The 16646-nt window shown below is 40.7% G+C and overlaps 1 protein-coding gene across 1 annotated transcript; it reads left to right on the top strand.

Moving 5' to 3' along the window:
• Positions 1 to 10018: 10018 nt before the first annotated feature.
• On the top strand, positions 10019 to 15709 carry setd9 (SET domain containing 9). Its single transcript, XM_079496471.1, has 7 exons — positions 10019 to 10148; positions 11002 to 11183; positions 11652 to 11798; positions 11905 to 12028; positions 13261 to 13376; positions 14065 to 14170; positions 15417 to 15709. Exons 1-7 carry the CDS (start codon positions 10063 to 10065, stop codon positions 15502 to 15504), a joined length of 849 nt encoding a protein of 282 aa, XP_079352597.1. The 5' UTR covers positions 10019 to 10062; the 3' UTR covers positions 15505 to 15709.
• The last annotated feature ends 937 nt before the right edge of the window (positions 15710 to 16646 follow it).

The raw sequence follows: 16646 nt of genomic DNA on the forward strand, positions 1-16646 counted from the left end.
ACTGTGAACTTGTGAGAGTTCAAAGGAGGACAGAGAGGCACAGTATGCCACAGTATGTGGGGGTCCCCCAGCCAAATTTGTTGATCTACTGTAGCATCACTATAATTTTAAGCACTTTAACAATGATTTATACTTTGGCTATTCAAAAATAGCAGATATACAAGCTCATAGTGTATCACTTTGTGCTGTGCTATGAGCTTTTAAATCTGCGATTTTTGAAAAATCATGAACATTCATGCAGATATTTGCAAATATATGTTACAGTATGAGTGGAAAACCAGTCAGATTGAAAAAGGAGTGCTCGTTTATTTCCAGTTCATCGTCCGCAGAGGGCGGGACCATGACCATGTGAGGCGGTGTTGACGTCAGAGGTACAGAGACTAGGGCTGACGATGATTTGCGAATACGATTATGTCACTCGGGACATAACTCGGCCGGCGCTGAATCGGCTGAAGGTTTGCAACGTTCGGCATGGCGACTTGCTTGCTGAAGCTTGCTCTGTGTTGCCTCTCGTGGCTCAAGTCCCCTTCAAACGGCGCATATATATATTTTTTTTATAAGCGGACATTTTAAACTATTTTTTTTGCTTCTGGGTGTCCCTGGCGCAAAACATTTTCTGATGGGGGTCAAATATCAATTTGAGGGACCTTGACATGAAAATGTTTAGACCTGGTTTCATTTTACACATATAATTGTTTAAATCCAAACGTAGGTCTACATTATGTAGTTGGCCCTTGGGTGTATTTTCTAATATGGCCCCCTTTGAAAAAAGTTTAGACCCCTGGTTTAGATGAACTACTGGTCTAGTGTCCACCATCTATCTATCTCCTCTATTCATCCATTCCATTCCATCCCGCTTCGTTCTGCCCCCCCCGTGCAGGTCGGCGAGATCCGCGCTCACGCGGCGGAGTGGTCGGCCAACGTCTCAGCCGAGTTCAAGGAGACGCGGCGGCGGGTCAGCATCGACATCTACGACAAGTTCCAGCGGGCCGCGTCCATCAAGCGCAAGCTCTCCACCGACCTGGGCCTGAGCCCCAGCACCGAGCTGGCCCTGCCCAGGAGGCACGTGTCCATCAACTTCACCGACGAGCGGGGCGGCGGCCAGATGGACAGAGAGGTGGGCCTGATGACCGGGTCCTGAGAGAGGAGGAGGAGGTCTTATGCTATAGTTTTCAGGGTCTCTCTTCGTTCCTTTTTGCCAGCGGCCGGACGACAAACTAAATTAAACACAGGCGATCATTCATAGCAGCGGTGCTGAGAGAGAGAGAGAGAGAGAGAGAGAGAGAGAGAGAGAGCATTTGAGTGTGTTTATGCGCTATACGATTGGCTGTTGAGTTCAGTGAATTCATTCTGATCCCTGCAGAGTCAGTCTTGAAAAATGCTGAATTAATTAACTGAATGTCCATGAATATGGACAATTATTCTGTAGTGCTGCGGACGTTTAATATGCTGCGGTGTTTATATATTGTACTACCACTACTGGCATCTAAGTATGATGCCGTGGTATGTCGTTGAAATGATGACGCTGTGGGATTTCCATAGAAGTGCATTGGGCACCGCTGGTGTCGAAATAGAATATATTGCCGAACTCGGAAAGTGACGCCCCATGGGGACAAACTATTTGACAAGTTGGGAGTGCAAATGTGTGGCCTGAGACTAGCTCTGGTGCTATAGTAACCCTGACTCACACTGAGACTAGGAGAACTTACAAGGATTTCTTCGATTGTTGCTGGAATGCAAACTGTGATGTCTATGGAACTCTACACAGTATGTGTTCACGTGTGCTCAGCGTTGCTCGACCTTCTAAGATGGGAAGAAGTTGGAATATAAAGTGACCTGCAGCTCTATCACAGCTCCAACACTCTATATGAAGGAACTATCTACAATATGATCATTTAAAACTCTAGCCAGAATCATAGTTTCACAAAAACCAATAGAACATGCCAAAAAAGTGACCAATAGATTGTCTACTTTTACTATATATTTTTTAAATGTTTGCCTTAAAGTCACTTTTTGAAAATAGTTTATCCACTTGTGAGCTTGCAGATCGGATATTTTCTAAAAATCACACTCGTGTGAAGTGAGGGGTGCCTGGTAAAGTCCATAGACTTGGGTGTACCATATGACGTAATAAAGTGCTCTAAAAACATTTAAAGTCCATAGACTTGGGTGTACCATATGACGTAATAAAGTGCTCTAAAACATTCAAAGTCCATAGACTTGGGTGTACCATATCTAAACAAACATTCAAAGTCCATAGACTTGGGTGTACCATATGATCTAAACAAACATTCAAAGTCCATAGACGTGGGTGTACCATATGACATAATAAAGTGCTCAAACATTCAAAGTCCATAGACTTCGGTGTATCATATGACATAATAAAGTGCTCTAAAACATTTAAAGTCCATAGACTTGGGTGTACCATATGACATAATAAAGTGCTCTAAAAACATTCAAAGTCCATAGACTTGGGTGTACCATATGACGTAATAAAGTTCTCTAAACAAACATTCAAAGTCCATAGACTTGGATGTACCATATGAAGTTATTTCAAAAGCCAGTCAGTCATTGGAGGGGCTCACACCTACGTCGTTCCGACCGATATGCCCTTATATGGAGATCTCTCTATCTATCAGTCCTTATATTATTGTCCCTATCATGCCCAGTATTATGGAGACACATTGAGGTTAGACAACACTCCATATTTGGCCGTAGCTGCATTGGGAACTCCTGATATGGTTATGGTTGAGTCATAGTGACATGAGCGCGATGATGTGGTCCACTCGCACGCCCACCAATTACACACATACGCACATTAGCCAATTTTAACATAGGACGGTGACAAATCTCTTATGGGGGTCCCTGGCACAAAATAAACATGTCAATTTGGGGGTTCTTGACATGAAAATGTTTGAGAACCACTGCATTATTAGAAACATAATGTCCTGTTGTGTAAAAGGAAAGAATAGTTAACAATGACTGTGAAACTGTGAACCTGGTGCTAGCCAATGGTACTTTTTGTTTGAATTAATAGAAGAAAATTCAATTAAGAACCCACAGATATGTTGGGGATTTCTGATACTTACAGACACCAGTCCGGACACCCCGTCCACGACGGGCTTCATACGCGCCTCCTCAGGAGACTTGGCTATAGTGATTTTACCTTTTAACAAAAACAAATGTTTAAACCCAAAAATATCACTTACCCTATACCTTTAATGTGGTTAATGTATTATTTGTGGTTGAGATACAGCCAAATTAAACACAAAAAAACAAGCAATACACACACACACGCACACACACACACACACACACACACACACACACACACACACACACACACACACTCGCTCATCACAAACAGCCAGGGTTCTCGCCCACACGCGTGTACGCCTGCCTTTGAAAATGCACTTTGACTTAACAGCCTTTGAACGTAACATGCTAGCTAAGGACGACCAAAGATATAAGCATTCCATCCCTTAAAGGCGTTTAATTTGTTGTCCTCTGCCACTGCTAATTACAACTTGTTACACGTTTTAGCACATCGCTTTGTCTTTTTTAACTCTCTGAGAGGAGCCGACCCCTTATATTATGCTATGTTAATAACACGATACCACTCGCTCATACACTTCACACTTCACACACATTATAATACACTAACCCGACTCCTGTACAAAAACCAATACACCTTTCACAAGCAGCAAGTATTAAATAGGCATAGCAGCAGGATATCCTGCCCAGCATGGAATTTGAATACTCCATGGTGCGTCCAGCTTGACAAGGCTCTCCTGCCAACACAATAAGGCCATCTTTGAAGGTGGGAAGGGGGGTGCATATACTGTATAGTACAGGAAATCTATGGAAAATACAGGGTCAACCTCAATCTAACTGCAAAAAAAAAAAAAACTCAGCTGATTTTGCATCTTCAATATATCCTGAATAACAGAAAAAGAGTTGCCTGGAATTGTCTGAGGGGAAAGTGTTGAAAATGGCCTGTACAGTATGGCCACCATTGACATCCTATTATAAGGCAATATTTTCTAAATGTCCTTGTGCTTTGAGTAGCATGTGACATATCAAACTAGGGGGTTTTCATGATGCTGAAGCCATTCCAAGCATTAGTTTTGCACAAAAACACTCATTGGGCTAGATTTTGCCATAGCAACTTGCTCAAATGTGATGATTTGAGTGACGATATAGTGAAGTACTAACATGGTACAGTATTAACATATTCCCTACATCGGTGGTTCTCAAAGTGGGGTCCAGGGAGTTCCATGCAGGGGGTCCCCAGATAAATTATGTAATATAGTATACCACAATCAGTTTAACCACTATTTAACCCTATTATTTTCTTTTTACTTTGGCTATTCGGAAATAGCCGATCTACAAGCTTGGGTTTAAACACGCGGGCGTCCATGACGCTGTGCCGATTTGTTGTGAGCTTGTAGATGGGCTATTTATGAAAATCTTCTCTTATCCCATTTTGGGCGGGAACCCCTTTTGGTGTTAGCATTATGTTATGCTTTAGCTATTGAAAAATATCAGATCTACAAGCTCATAGCGCGCCACCGAGTGGCGCGCTACAAGCTTGTAGATCTGATATTTTTGAAAAATCAAAGAACCACTGACATAGAAAAGCTTTTTCAGAAAACTGTCAGGATGTAGAAGACATTTATATAATCTGATCTCAGGTCAAAATGGGTTATGGGAGCCAATGGCATAAAACATTTTCAAACTAATGTAATCAAAGGACAAATATGTATCAATTTGGACATGGAAATGATTGAGAACCACTGATCTACAAGGAACAGTAACATGGCACAGTATTAACATAGAATGGAAATGTCAATAGTATAGTTTGGACTGTCTTTGCCTTCTCTCTCTCTCTCTCTCTCTCTCTTCTTTCTCTATGTCTCTATCTGTATGTTACAGTACCTGGGACCTACTAATTATACAATATTACACAACAATCTTTCATAGCAGTGTTAAATATGAAGTTGTTATTAAAGGTGGTGTAAGTGAGATTGCAAGTATTTGTTCAGTAACAGTCTCTCCACCTCTTTAATAAACTGGGAAACACATTACGAATACATTTTCAGGTCAGGATACCAATTTCATCCAATCGGGAGAAAGAACCCATCTATTAGCTTTGTTCCAGTTACATTGTTGTCTGCTCCCCCCCCCCCCCCCCCCCCCCCCCCCCCCTCACTTGTTTATCCTGTATCCTGTATGAGTTTTCTTTCCCGATTGGATAGAATTGTTATCCCAACGTGAAAACGTAGCCTATTTTTTTGTTTATTAAGAGCCGAAACACCTGTTACTAGTGAATACACACTCAATCAAACACTTGCTTTAACACAAGAATATCACTTACAGTACTTTTAGATATATGACTGATATAGTTTCTGCTAATGTGCAAAACGTGTCAATATAGCTTTCATGACCTTAATTATGAAGTTGTGTATTTTTGTGTTTGATGACCACAGTACAGCTATGTACAGGAACACAATGTAATAATAATAATGTCTGTAAAATGAATAGAAACGCAAATTGAATTGATTTTTATACTGAATATCTAATTACTTGAAAATATACTATATATATTGTTCTGTTGTCTTATTATTAGTGTGCCTGCTGGAAGCAAGCACACTCATGTTCACTCACTTACGGGGATTTTCGGGGATAGTCTTTCAAACTTTCACAAAAAAAGAAAAAACTTCATTCAAACTTTCAAATGTTCCATTACCTTTTCAATTGTTTAATGAAATGAAACATTTAAAGATGATAAAGAATGATAAAACAAAAATACATCCAGAGTTTTTAGAAAGATGTGGAATAAAATAAAATAAAATAATATTGAAATTATTATCATTATGAAATTCCACGAGGTCCCTAAAACTCACACATGACATAATTGACTTTTGGGAAACCCAAACAGGTCCCTGTCTACGCGTTGTCGCTCCACTGGCCTTGACAAAGGTTGCTTACATAGTGTTGCTGGGTAGAGAATGGGCCAGTTCATGCATACAGCGGAGGTCTGACCACACACGCATGCACGCGCGCGCACACACGCACACGCACACACACACACAGACACAGACACAGACACACACACACACACACACACACACACACACACACACACACACACACACACACACACACACACACACACACACACACAGGTACAGTATTCACACGGGACACAGACTCTCACACACACTGCTAGACAGTGACAGAGTCTCACATTTGGTGGTGTGGGTGCCAATGATAACAGAGCTCGGTGGGCCCATCTCCTCATTTCCCGTGTCTCCGGACAGAGTTGCTTCTGGCACGGCGGTGGCTTCCGCTCATACTGGAGCTCTGTGCAGCCACAGGACCCTGTTCCCACACACCAGTGTGTCCCCACTGCCCTTCCACACACGCACGTGTACTGTGCACGCACTCACGCAGAAACGCGCATGAGCACACACACACACACACACACACACACACACACACACACACACACACACACACACAGTTATTTGAAATGACTAACTAGGAAGAGTGGGCACTAGGGAAATGTGGACAGCCGGAAGAGTGGGCACTTTGGGAGGAGAAGAGTGGGCACTAAGGAAATCTGGGCACCAGGAAGACTGAGCACCATCACAAATAAAATGTGTTGGGTGCTCTTTATTTACAACCCGGCGTTCACCGTAGTTTCAGCACAGGCCGACACATCAAACACTGTGTTGTTTCACATTCAGTGGCCTGTGAGACTGCATTCCTGTGTGGCGCGGCCTGGGTCTCCGAGGCTAGTCACACATGACACACTGTCACACTGTAGTATCCTAACTGCTTTGTTACTTGGAATGGTATAAGTGATATTTAAGAGAAAGGCAAAACATCCATACACTTTGTTTCTATAGCGCCACAAGATACTTATTTTATTATGGCAAACATGCAACGTTTCGACCCTCTAGGTCTTCATCAGGCTGGGGAAAAAAAAGATTTTCCCTGATAACTACCTAGACTAGGGTCTGATAACTACCTAGACTAGGGTCTGATAACTACCTAGACTAGGGTCTGATAACTACCTAGACTAGGGTCTGATAACTACCTAGACTAGGGTCGAAACGTGCTTTAGACTGGATGATAACAACTTGAATACATAAAAAAAAGTTAAGGTCCCTCGATCCTGTTTGTTTTTAGGTTTGCCGCAGTCGCTACGAGTTGGAATAAAATATGGATATACCAAACAAACTAGAAGTAGGCTACTTGAAGTAGCCTACGACTTTTATTGGGTAGGACCTAGAATTATTAATTATTTTTGGGTAATTCTGATTCCGTTTTGGGGGTTCCGGAATCCGGCCTGTCGGGCCTGATGACTACAAGCAAATATTTTTAATATACTGAAGATAATCATTCCAGTTGGAGCCACTAGAGGCGAAATGGTACATTAATCTGCCTGGTCAGCAATCCTTTTCGGGTTTATGATCCGATCGGGAGCGGATGATATCGTTACGTCATGGTCATGTTGTAGTCATTGTTTTGTAGTCATCAGGATGATATCGTTACGTCATGGTCATGTTGTAGTCATTGTTTTGTAGTCATCAGGCCGGAACCCTCAATCTGGAACTTCCTTTCCCTTCTCTCGTTGCAGGCTACGAGAGAACGAGTCACGTTTCTATTGGGAAGGTATTATTATTCCGGTTTGAAGGAAAAGGAAGTTCCAGATTGAGGTTCCTGATGACTACAAAGGCCGTCGGGATCAGGAGTCGAACCCGCGCCACGCCGTTAGGCTAGGTGTCCTAACCGTCCGGGCCTGAACAAAGCTTCTGCACCATTCTTTAGCCCTATGGTCACTGAACTAAATCCTGGACCCAATCATCACAAAGCACACAATATTTCCAAGATGTTCATATTAATATGCCTTTTTTTTGCAAGACAAATCAAGACGAAAACGACTTTGTTATCAACCTTTCTTTATCCCAGAAATGAACACACTCTCGCGAGATTTGGGAAGATTTCAGATGTTCTAAAAAACGTATAAACTGAGATATAGTAGCCTAAATGAATGGACTTGGACATATTGATAATTAAATAAAATGTGTGTTCCAAATGCTCAATATTGTAATTGTCCATATAACTGTCTTGGTTGATGGGGTCTCACTGATTTAGGAATCATTTTGCCATCTGTTATTTTATTTCTCCTATATATCAGTGTGCAAGTGCAGCCAATGACGTTCACATTCACAATAAGGTCATTCACAACACCTTTTTCTATATAAAGACAAGTTTGAGTGACTTTGTCACAATGCCCAAACTTTGTGCAGCAGTAGACTGTAATAATAATAAATCTGTCGGTGGAGAAGCAAACCACGCCTACTTAGGAGACCATTTGTAGGACTTGTGTACCATTTCACCTTTATGGTGGCTCCAACCGGGATTGATTACGGTATCTTCAGTAGCCTATATTAAAAATCTTTGATATGGTCAATCAATGCCCTATGCCTCCTAGGCCAGTCAAAGATTTGGCGCAAAATAGATTACAATAGTAATCATTCAAGGTGTTTATCTGATCCTTAGGGTCACGCAAATAACATATTAAAAATTGACCGATTGAAAAATGTTGGATCATGGTAAATTCAGGGGTTGAAAGTTAACCCCTATAGTTTGACACGTCACATGCTACTTAAAGATGGAGTGCCGTGATTTTGTTCCACCTTAAAAGAGGATCATCAGGTCTTATTGGAGGTATAATTTATTCAAAAAAGTGTACAGTATTTGTTAAAATATTGTTTGTATGTGGGCACGCCCACCAGTTCATTAAGTATGCCTGGTTTGCCTGGTGGGTGGTGATGGGTGGTGATCCACCTGAACTGAAGCTGCACCCACAGCTGTAGTTGTATGATAAAGGGGGGTGTCACTATATTACTTTATTGCCCCGTTTGACTGTCAAGGGTTCAGCCTCCAGGAAGAAAACCTAAATACAAAGTCAATACACCATTGCACATAAAAACGACTCCAGGGTGTCTAATGAAGTACTGTCACCTCATAGACACATGAAAAACTGGAAAAATACAAAAATTGTGGCACTGCCTCTTTAAAGCAGAATTAAATTTCGATTCTTGCCTTATAGGTTTTTTAATGGTACCCTAACCTTCAACCCCTGAATTGACCATGATCCAATTTTTTTCTCCAAAAAAGGATCATAAAAAACTTGAACGATTACTATTGCAATTTATTTTGGGTCACGCCCCTTTTTAGCTTAGATTGACCAGTGGTGTAATGTAACTAAGTTAATTTACTTTACTACTAAGCTTTGAGGTATTTGAACATGGTGGACCCTCTTGTAAACAAGTGTAATGCTTAATTGGGTTGTCCACTCACAGTTAACAGCCTTTGTATTGAGTTTGTGCTTGAATGGTCTGTAATTCTGCAAACTGTTAATAAATATTTCAATTTCAATCAATCAATCAATACTATTTCCAATTTCCAGTAGACCTACTTTTACTTCTACTCCACTACATCTCAGAGCCAAAATTTGTACTTTTACTCCACTACAATTATTTTAAAACTTTAGTTACAAAACATATATGTCATTAACCACTTCGGCCCTATATACATTTTCAGCTCACAATGAGTCGCATTGTGAGTACTTTTAGTACTTTAAGTAATCTTACTTGAGTACAATTTGAATACCTGACTTCTACGGAGTACATCTACATTGCAGTATTGATACTTAATAATTAACACTTTTAAAAAAAAATAAACTTTATTCAAAGAGTGTGAGCATGACATTATATGCAAGTTTCACAAAATGAAAATACAACTTTGTTTTTATATTTTCTCCCACAACTCCCTTTCCAATCCTCCCCATCCACCCACCAGTAGTAATACTTTTACCTATTAAAAGTAAAACATTTGAGTACTTTTTCCACCACTGGCAGTACCTAATACAAACAGTGGGAGGCAGTAATACGCCAACGTGCGTTCAGTCTGGCGGAAATTTAAAAGACGAAGAAGAAAGGCCGGAAATGCTACTTGTATTTTGTATTAAGCTAGCTGTTAACTATGTTGAAAAGACTTGTAAACAAATGGAAGAGTTACAGACACAGATTTGTACCCTGGATGATGTTTAACCTCAGCAACAACGAGAGGTGTTTGTGTGTTTTTTTTTTACACTTAATAAACTAGAAAGTTTGACTTTGTTTACATTTGGTCCTATACTTAACTTAAGTCTTCATTACTCATGGGGTTTCAATTTTTTGCTCGCGGACCTATAATTGCTCTTAACATGTACATATGCTAAATCTAAGGTGCTTACGTTGCTGCCCCACTTCTCAGCTTGACTTGCGATCTGCGTTTGAAACCCGTAGATGCGTTGTTTTCAATAAAAAAGGTGTTTTGTTTTGATCTACTCTGTCTCGGAATCTGGCATCCATCTTGGATTTCCCTCCAATGTAAATGCGCAACAGCGCCCCTAGCGGCTAATGTTATGTTCTGTTGCGCATGCGCATTTACAATGGAGGAAAATGCCAGATTCCGAGACTGGAAAATATCAGAATCGATAAAATACATCTAGTCTAAATCTTAGGCTAGATCGGCTACATTTGTGTAGAGGTTTGGTGTATGGGGGAAAAGAGCAAACCAAGTACAGATGTGAAAGGTTGCTAAGTATTGAGGATTTACACATTAATCCAACATCAATCTGAGAACCCATTGTCAAAAGATAAAAGAAAAACAGCGCCTTCTTTTCCTTGAATCTGACGGCGTCAGATTCGAGGCAATCTCGAGAGACTAATCCAACACTGATGATATAGTGCTGTCAAACAAATCCGTGAATCTTATCTGTGAAATCTATGGAAAAGGTTTAATCTAGACTGCAACACAATTTAATACAACATGTGTACAGTGGGGGTCCCTGCTTCATCTTTCTCAAGTCTCAGCTGATGGGTCCTTGGCCTGAAAGAGTTGAAGACCCCTGGTTTACGGTGTTGTTGCTTGTTGCAGAACTCTTCGCCAGGTGCCGGACCACTCCAAAGACAAGTTGGTCCCTGATGAGGAGGTGTTGGACCGCCTGCTACTGCTCGGCAGAGCTCTGCTCCACAAACATGTGGCAGAGCTTCCCTCACAAACCAGGACACATTACCTCACGTATTGCACTGAAAAGATTCATGAAGGCATTTATAAAGGTTACTTTCAGTCCTATATTGGTGTTCCATATGTGCAGAATATGAATCGGAGTTCATATGAAGTTAAGATCCAGTAAGGGTAAATACAGTATTACACGGCACAACAATAATATAGGTTTAAAAACAATAATAATGTGGGTATTCCATTAATTCTGTTATTAAAGGTAGGGTAGGTGTTAAATAGCTCTATATTCTGATAGTAGGCTACTCATTGCTATAGTGTTTGTTCAGTAACAGGAGTCTCAATGTCTCCCCAGCTCTTTTTAACCAGAGAATGCATGTTCAGGTTGGACCGTTCGGATAGATAACGTTATGGATAACTTACCAGTCAGCATTCAGATTAAACAAGTGAAAGTTGAAGTCATGACACAAAGAAATGAGCAGACAAAATTGGAACTTTGGCTGCTTGTCTTCTAAAAAATTTAATTCTGATGTTGATATGTCCTCCTGTTGTGTTTTGTGCAATAGATGAACCAGTAACGGAATGTGATATCATGTTTAAAACATTGGGCTTCTGTATTGAGAAAAGGCCTAGTTCCTTGCCGTCTGCTGGAGCTGGAGTCTTCGTTACCAAAGGTTTGGTCCCTAAGGGAACCACAGTCGCCATGTATCCAGGTAAAACATTAGATTTCACAACTCTTAATGAGCCACACTTTGAAATCCTCTCTTCCAAAACATCAATTTAAAATCATCCCTAATGTTCTTAAATCTTCTCTCAAAGGCACTATCTATCAACCTTACGAGCCTATTTTTATCCAGTCCATCAGAAACCCGTTTGTGTTCCGCTGTATCGACGGCATCTTCATAGATGGAAATGACAAGGGCATCTCCAAGATAGTTTACAGGTGAGAAACACTGACTGAGGAATGACAGTATACACAGAACAAGACTTCATTGGATGGAGTTTTCATCCATTATGCAAGGGATAATTGTAGGTGAGCCGGTCAATGTTGAGAAATGAAGTGAACCCTGACAGGATGAAAATACCCTGACGCATTATCACCCTGAAGGGGTTTATTTCTCAACAATAACCGCATCGCTACTAAATAAATTGACCTAAAAGCAACAACAAAGGTTTAATTGAAAATGACATGAAAATGAAAGTATTACATTAATTTATGCCAGGTCAACTCACGGTGTGTCCAGTGCAGCGTGTCGCCAACAGGAAGTGTTGATCAAATAGATAGAATACAATTTTGGTTACTGCATTGTCTATTTCTTGTATTCAATGGTTTTCAAAAAATATTGACAGCAATGTTCGGCTGCCATGTTGGGTATGGCAAAAGTCTAAGCAGCGCAGCAGGTGGTGCTCTTAAGGCCTATTCATAGTCCAGTTTTCGGTGAAGAGGTGACCACCGAAAACCTACAACATGACGTCACGCCGCGGTGGTCACCGCGCACACAACACATCTGTTTTCACAGTGGCCTGTCATTATCGAGAAGTATCACACGTCTGAATTCAGTGATTGACCAATTAGAATCAACCATTCAACCAAGCCATGTAATAAACAATTCATATCATGCTTCTCATTTAATGAGGCTTTTATTTCCCTGTCCTCCACAGAGGAGTATAGAGCGTCGCAGTCCCGCCCCCTTCATGACGACGCCAGGCCCAGGAAATGATACCCAATGCATTTTTCCCATAGACATTTCAAAAAGTATTTATTTAAAGACGGTTACGCCACGGACAAAGCCAACTCGAGTCGTGACAACTCATGACAACAAACACAATATTTTGGACCAAACAAATAATTACAAAGAAGAAAAACAACAACAAAAGTGTTGTAACCTGCCGTTTTTTTCTTCTTTCTAATTATTTGTTCGGCCCAAATGTTGTCATGATTTGTCACGACAAGAGTTGGCTTTGTCCGCGGCGTAAACGTCTTTAAATAAATACTTTTTGAAATGTCTATGAGGAAAATGAACGGAGAATCATTTCCTGGGCCCTGGTAGGGGGCGGGACTGCCACGCTCTATAGCTTTTGTCATTATTAGTCTGCTTGATCTTTTGTTTGCAACTTTGGGAGAGACATTAGCTGTTCTGATTGATTGAACCACTTCAACTCTATATGTTCCAGGTCATGTAGCGGGAGGGACCGGATCGGACCTTTTCAGTTATGCGACAGCAGCTGGTTGACGCCTGGTCCTAAGAACCCACTGGCCATGGGTCAATATGTGAATAACTGCTCCAATGGTATGTTCTATTCCAGTGTTGATTTCGTCGACTAATACCAGACAAAAGAATGTTCGTCGACTACCTTTTTTAAACTGACGAAAAGTAAATGGAAACTAAATGAAAACTAAGCTATGACGACTAAAACGAAATATATTGACAATTTCGTCAACAAATAAAAACTAGACTAAAATGTTAAGAAGGGAGTCAAGGGACTAGTGGACAAGAGTCAACTTGGTTGCATGCTGATAATGGCCGCCGACTCGTTTTGCTGGGGTGCATTTCGTCTTCCACCAGAGGAGGCCCTCCCGTGCCAGGCACTCCCTGCTCCGTTCTTCTCAAGTCACTTGTACTGGTTTCTCACAGTACTATCACACCCACAGAAAGATGACAATTAACTTGTGGTCATGTACTGTAGGAAAGGGAAATAGTAGTGCAACAGGGTTATGTGTAAGGACTATGACATGATGTAGATTATAAACAGGATTAAAGTTTAAAGGCCTATTTCATTATTATAATTGCACGGATACTGTATCCGACTACGTTTGTGGTTTATTATTTATAGTTTTATTGATGAGACGTGTAAATACATTGTGTTGATTAATCCTTCTTGTATTGTAGCTTTATACTGTTCCTGACCGCTGCTCAGTATTCAATACAATATTAGTACAATACAATAATAATCATTTGTATTGTGTCTTTATTGTAGAGTGGTCTGCTAATGTGTGCTATCAGGAGTTTGATGTGCCTGATTCATTTTCTCTGGAACTCCGCCAGTATCTACCTAATGTCAACTACACACATGAGGTCCAGAGGTAACCAACAAACACACACACTGCTGCATTCATCGTTGTCCGATGGCTGTCGCGTATAACGATACCAACAACGAATGCAGATTCACTTTATTTTCAGGCATTTGCCTTAAACATGTAATTTATTTTCAGTAGTTTAATTCCGACTATGTGCAGATGTATTGTACAGTGACAGATACTCCCCCAGAAGCAACGTCAACGAAACATAACTGTAAATCTTTTGTTTAAACAATGTTAATTAGAAGTTTGTTCACGCCACGGTCTGTGAATTGGTGTAGGGCAGGCTAGTAAGTTGTGGCAGGTTAAAGGCAGTCAGTTAGCTGCACCAGTGGTTCTCAAAGTAGGGTCCGGGGATCCCCAGGGGTCCTTCTAGGCCTAGGGGATAGCATCACAATCATTTTTTAACCACTTACTACCCATTTATATGTTGTCTGTTCAAACATAGCAGATCTACAAACTCACAGCTTGTATAAATGATACGTAGCTTTAATGTTTAATGATGGTGTTTGATTGTGCCGAGCAGGGAGAAGAATGTAGCAGAGCCGAACGCCAAGATAAAATATTATATGCACACTTGTGTTCTCATTCTATAATAAATATGGGTTAAATCTATTGGTGAGTTAACTGACTGAACTGCTATTTTCTTCTGTTCTGGGGGACCCTGGCACAAAACATTTTCAGATGGGGGTCTGTGAAATACATATTTGTGGGGACCTTGACATGAGAGGATTTACAGGGTAAATCAGATCTTTTGCAACCAGATCTTATTTGAATGATGTTTGGGGGACAAGAAACACTTTCCTGGGGTTTTTATGTGTGTAATACGTGTTTTTAGATATTTTAGTATTTCAAAGTGCCAGTGATGTCATGGACAACACTGGTCTCACTTCCTTCCTGGACTACATGTTGTCACAGTAAGACAGCTCTCTCCCTCTCCCCAAGTTGGGGTGAGTGCAGCAAAGCATTATGGTCATTGTAGTGATCCAGTAATTACAGAGACCAGTGTCAGTGACATCACAGACACTTAATACTAAAAACACAAATTACCCACATAAAAACCCCAGGAAAGTGTTTCTTGTCTCCAAAACATCATTAAAATAAGCCCTTTAAGAAACACTGAGCTACACATCTTGGCCTGTAGCACCAGTCCTCTATTAGGAACTCACATTGACACCATTAAGATAAAGATATCTGGGAGTTTGGACAGAAATGGAAAAAATAACATTATTTCTTCATTTATGTCTTACAGGCCTTTGAGGTGTGTTGTTCTCATTTCTCTGAGGGACATCAGGGCAGGAGAAGAACTATTTTCTAACTATTACACCATCGTGCACTAATCGCCCTGAAGACCATGACCATTTGGACTGTTTATAATTACATCTTACCACTTGCTGCTGCTAGACTTTTGCGGATTCTTTGTTCAAGGACGATGTATAGACTCTGCATCATCCATCAAGAACATCAGTTCAGTTCTAAAAGATTAAGTCTCTTTGTCGCACACATCTTTTGTTGCTGGATTCATAAAATGTCTAATTACTTGGATGGATTATTTATGATTTTATATTTTTATTTATTGTGGCCCTTCCTTACGGTTCACTCATTTCCAACCTTATTGTCATATAAACCCTGTCCGACCCTGAGCAGCTAATCTCCAGCACCGTTGGCCCGATTGACGTGAAACTGTGCATGCCATGTACACTCCCTGGATGCCAGAGCAGAACCTCCGCTGTACATTTGACATGGGTCTGTTATAGCGCCACCAGGTGGCATATTTTTTAGATGTTACTCCTACAGATTTTGTCCAAACATCACGCAACATCAGTATCACAGTATCTCCATAATCATCATATTGTCACCTTAAAATGAATGGCCTAAGGAGGAAACTTTTTTTGCTTAAGTCAGCTCCTCATGACACTGGTGTCCTCTGGTAAAAGTCCTAATTGAAAAGGATCATACCCCTTTTAGTAAAATGACTACGGATGTTCCCGATCCCGATACCACAAGTTCTGTGCTAGCTGATACCGAATACCGATACCAGTGTTGTGATCTCGTGTTGTGTTTATAGCTATCTGTGTTGTGTTTATAGCTATCTAGGTATAAATCTCGTGTAATGTTTATAGCAGACTCCTCACTCAAATGTGCACTTGTAGTTTGGGCAACTCGAAAGCCACATGCTCCAACATTGTATTTACCTGCCATAGTGTCAACCCCTTACCGGTCGGATCGGTGGTTCGACTGGCATATTCACTGATACCGATATGACCCGATATGACAAATACGGGCCGATACAGATACTTTTCTGATCTCTGATTTCTAAGAGCGCCACTCACTTCACATGAGTGTGATTTTTTTTATATTAATACTGTAGTCAAATTGTTATAAACGTTTTTGGTGAGATGATTAAGATATATCTTTTTTCCCCCCATGAAAAACCTTTACAAACTTTAATCTGGCCATTAGTTTAAAGGAGACTTCACCA

Source organism: Electrona antarctica (assembly GCF_951216825.1).
Source record: "Electrona antarctica genome assembly, chromosome: 3".
Taxonomy (NCBI): domain Eukaryota; kingdom Metazoa; phylum Chordata; class Actinopteri; order Myctophiformes; family Myctophidae; genus Electrona; species Electrona antarctica.

Coding starts and splice junctions, on each gene's coding strand:
- setd9 (XM_079496471.1), top strand. CDS start 10,063: ATGTTGAAAAGACTTGTAAACAAATGGAAGAGTTACAGACACAGATTT. Junction 11,799..11,904: donor CACAGTCGCCATGTATCCAG/GTAAAACATTAG, acceptor CTTCTCTCAAAG/GCACTATCTATCAACCTTAC. Junction 14,171..15,416: donor TACACACATGAGGTCCAGAG/GTAACCAACAAA, acceptor TATGTCTTACAG/GCCTTTGAGGTGTGTTGTTC.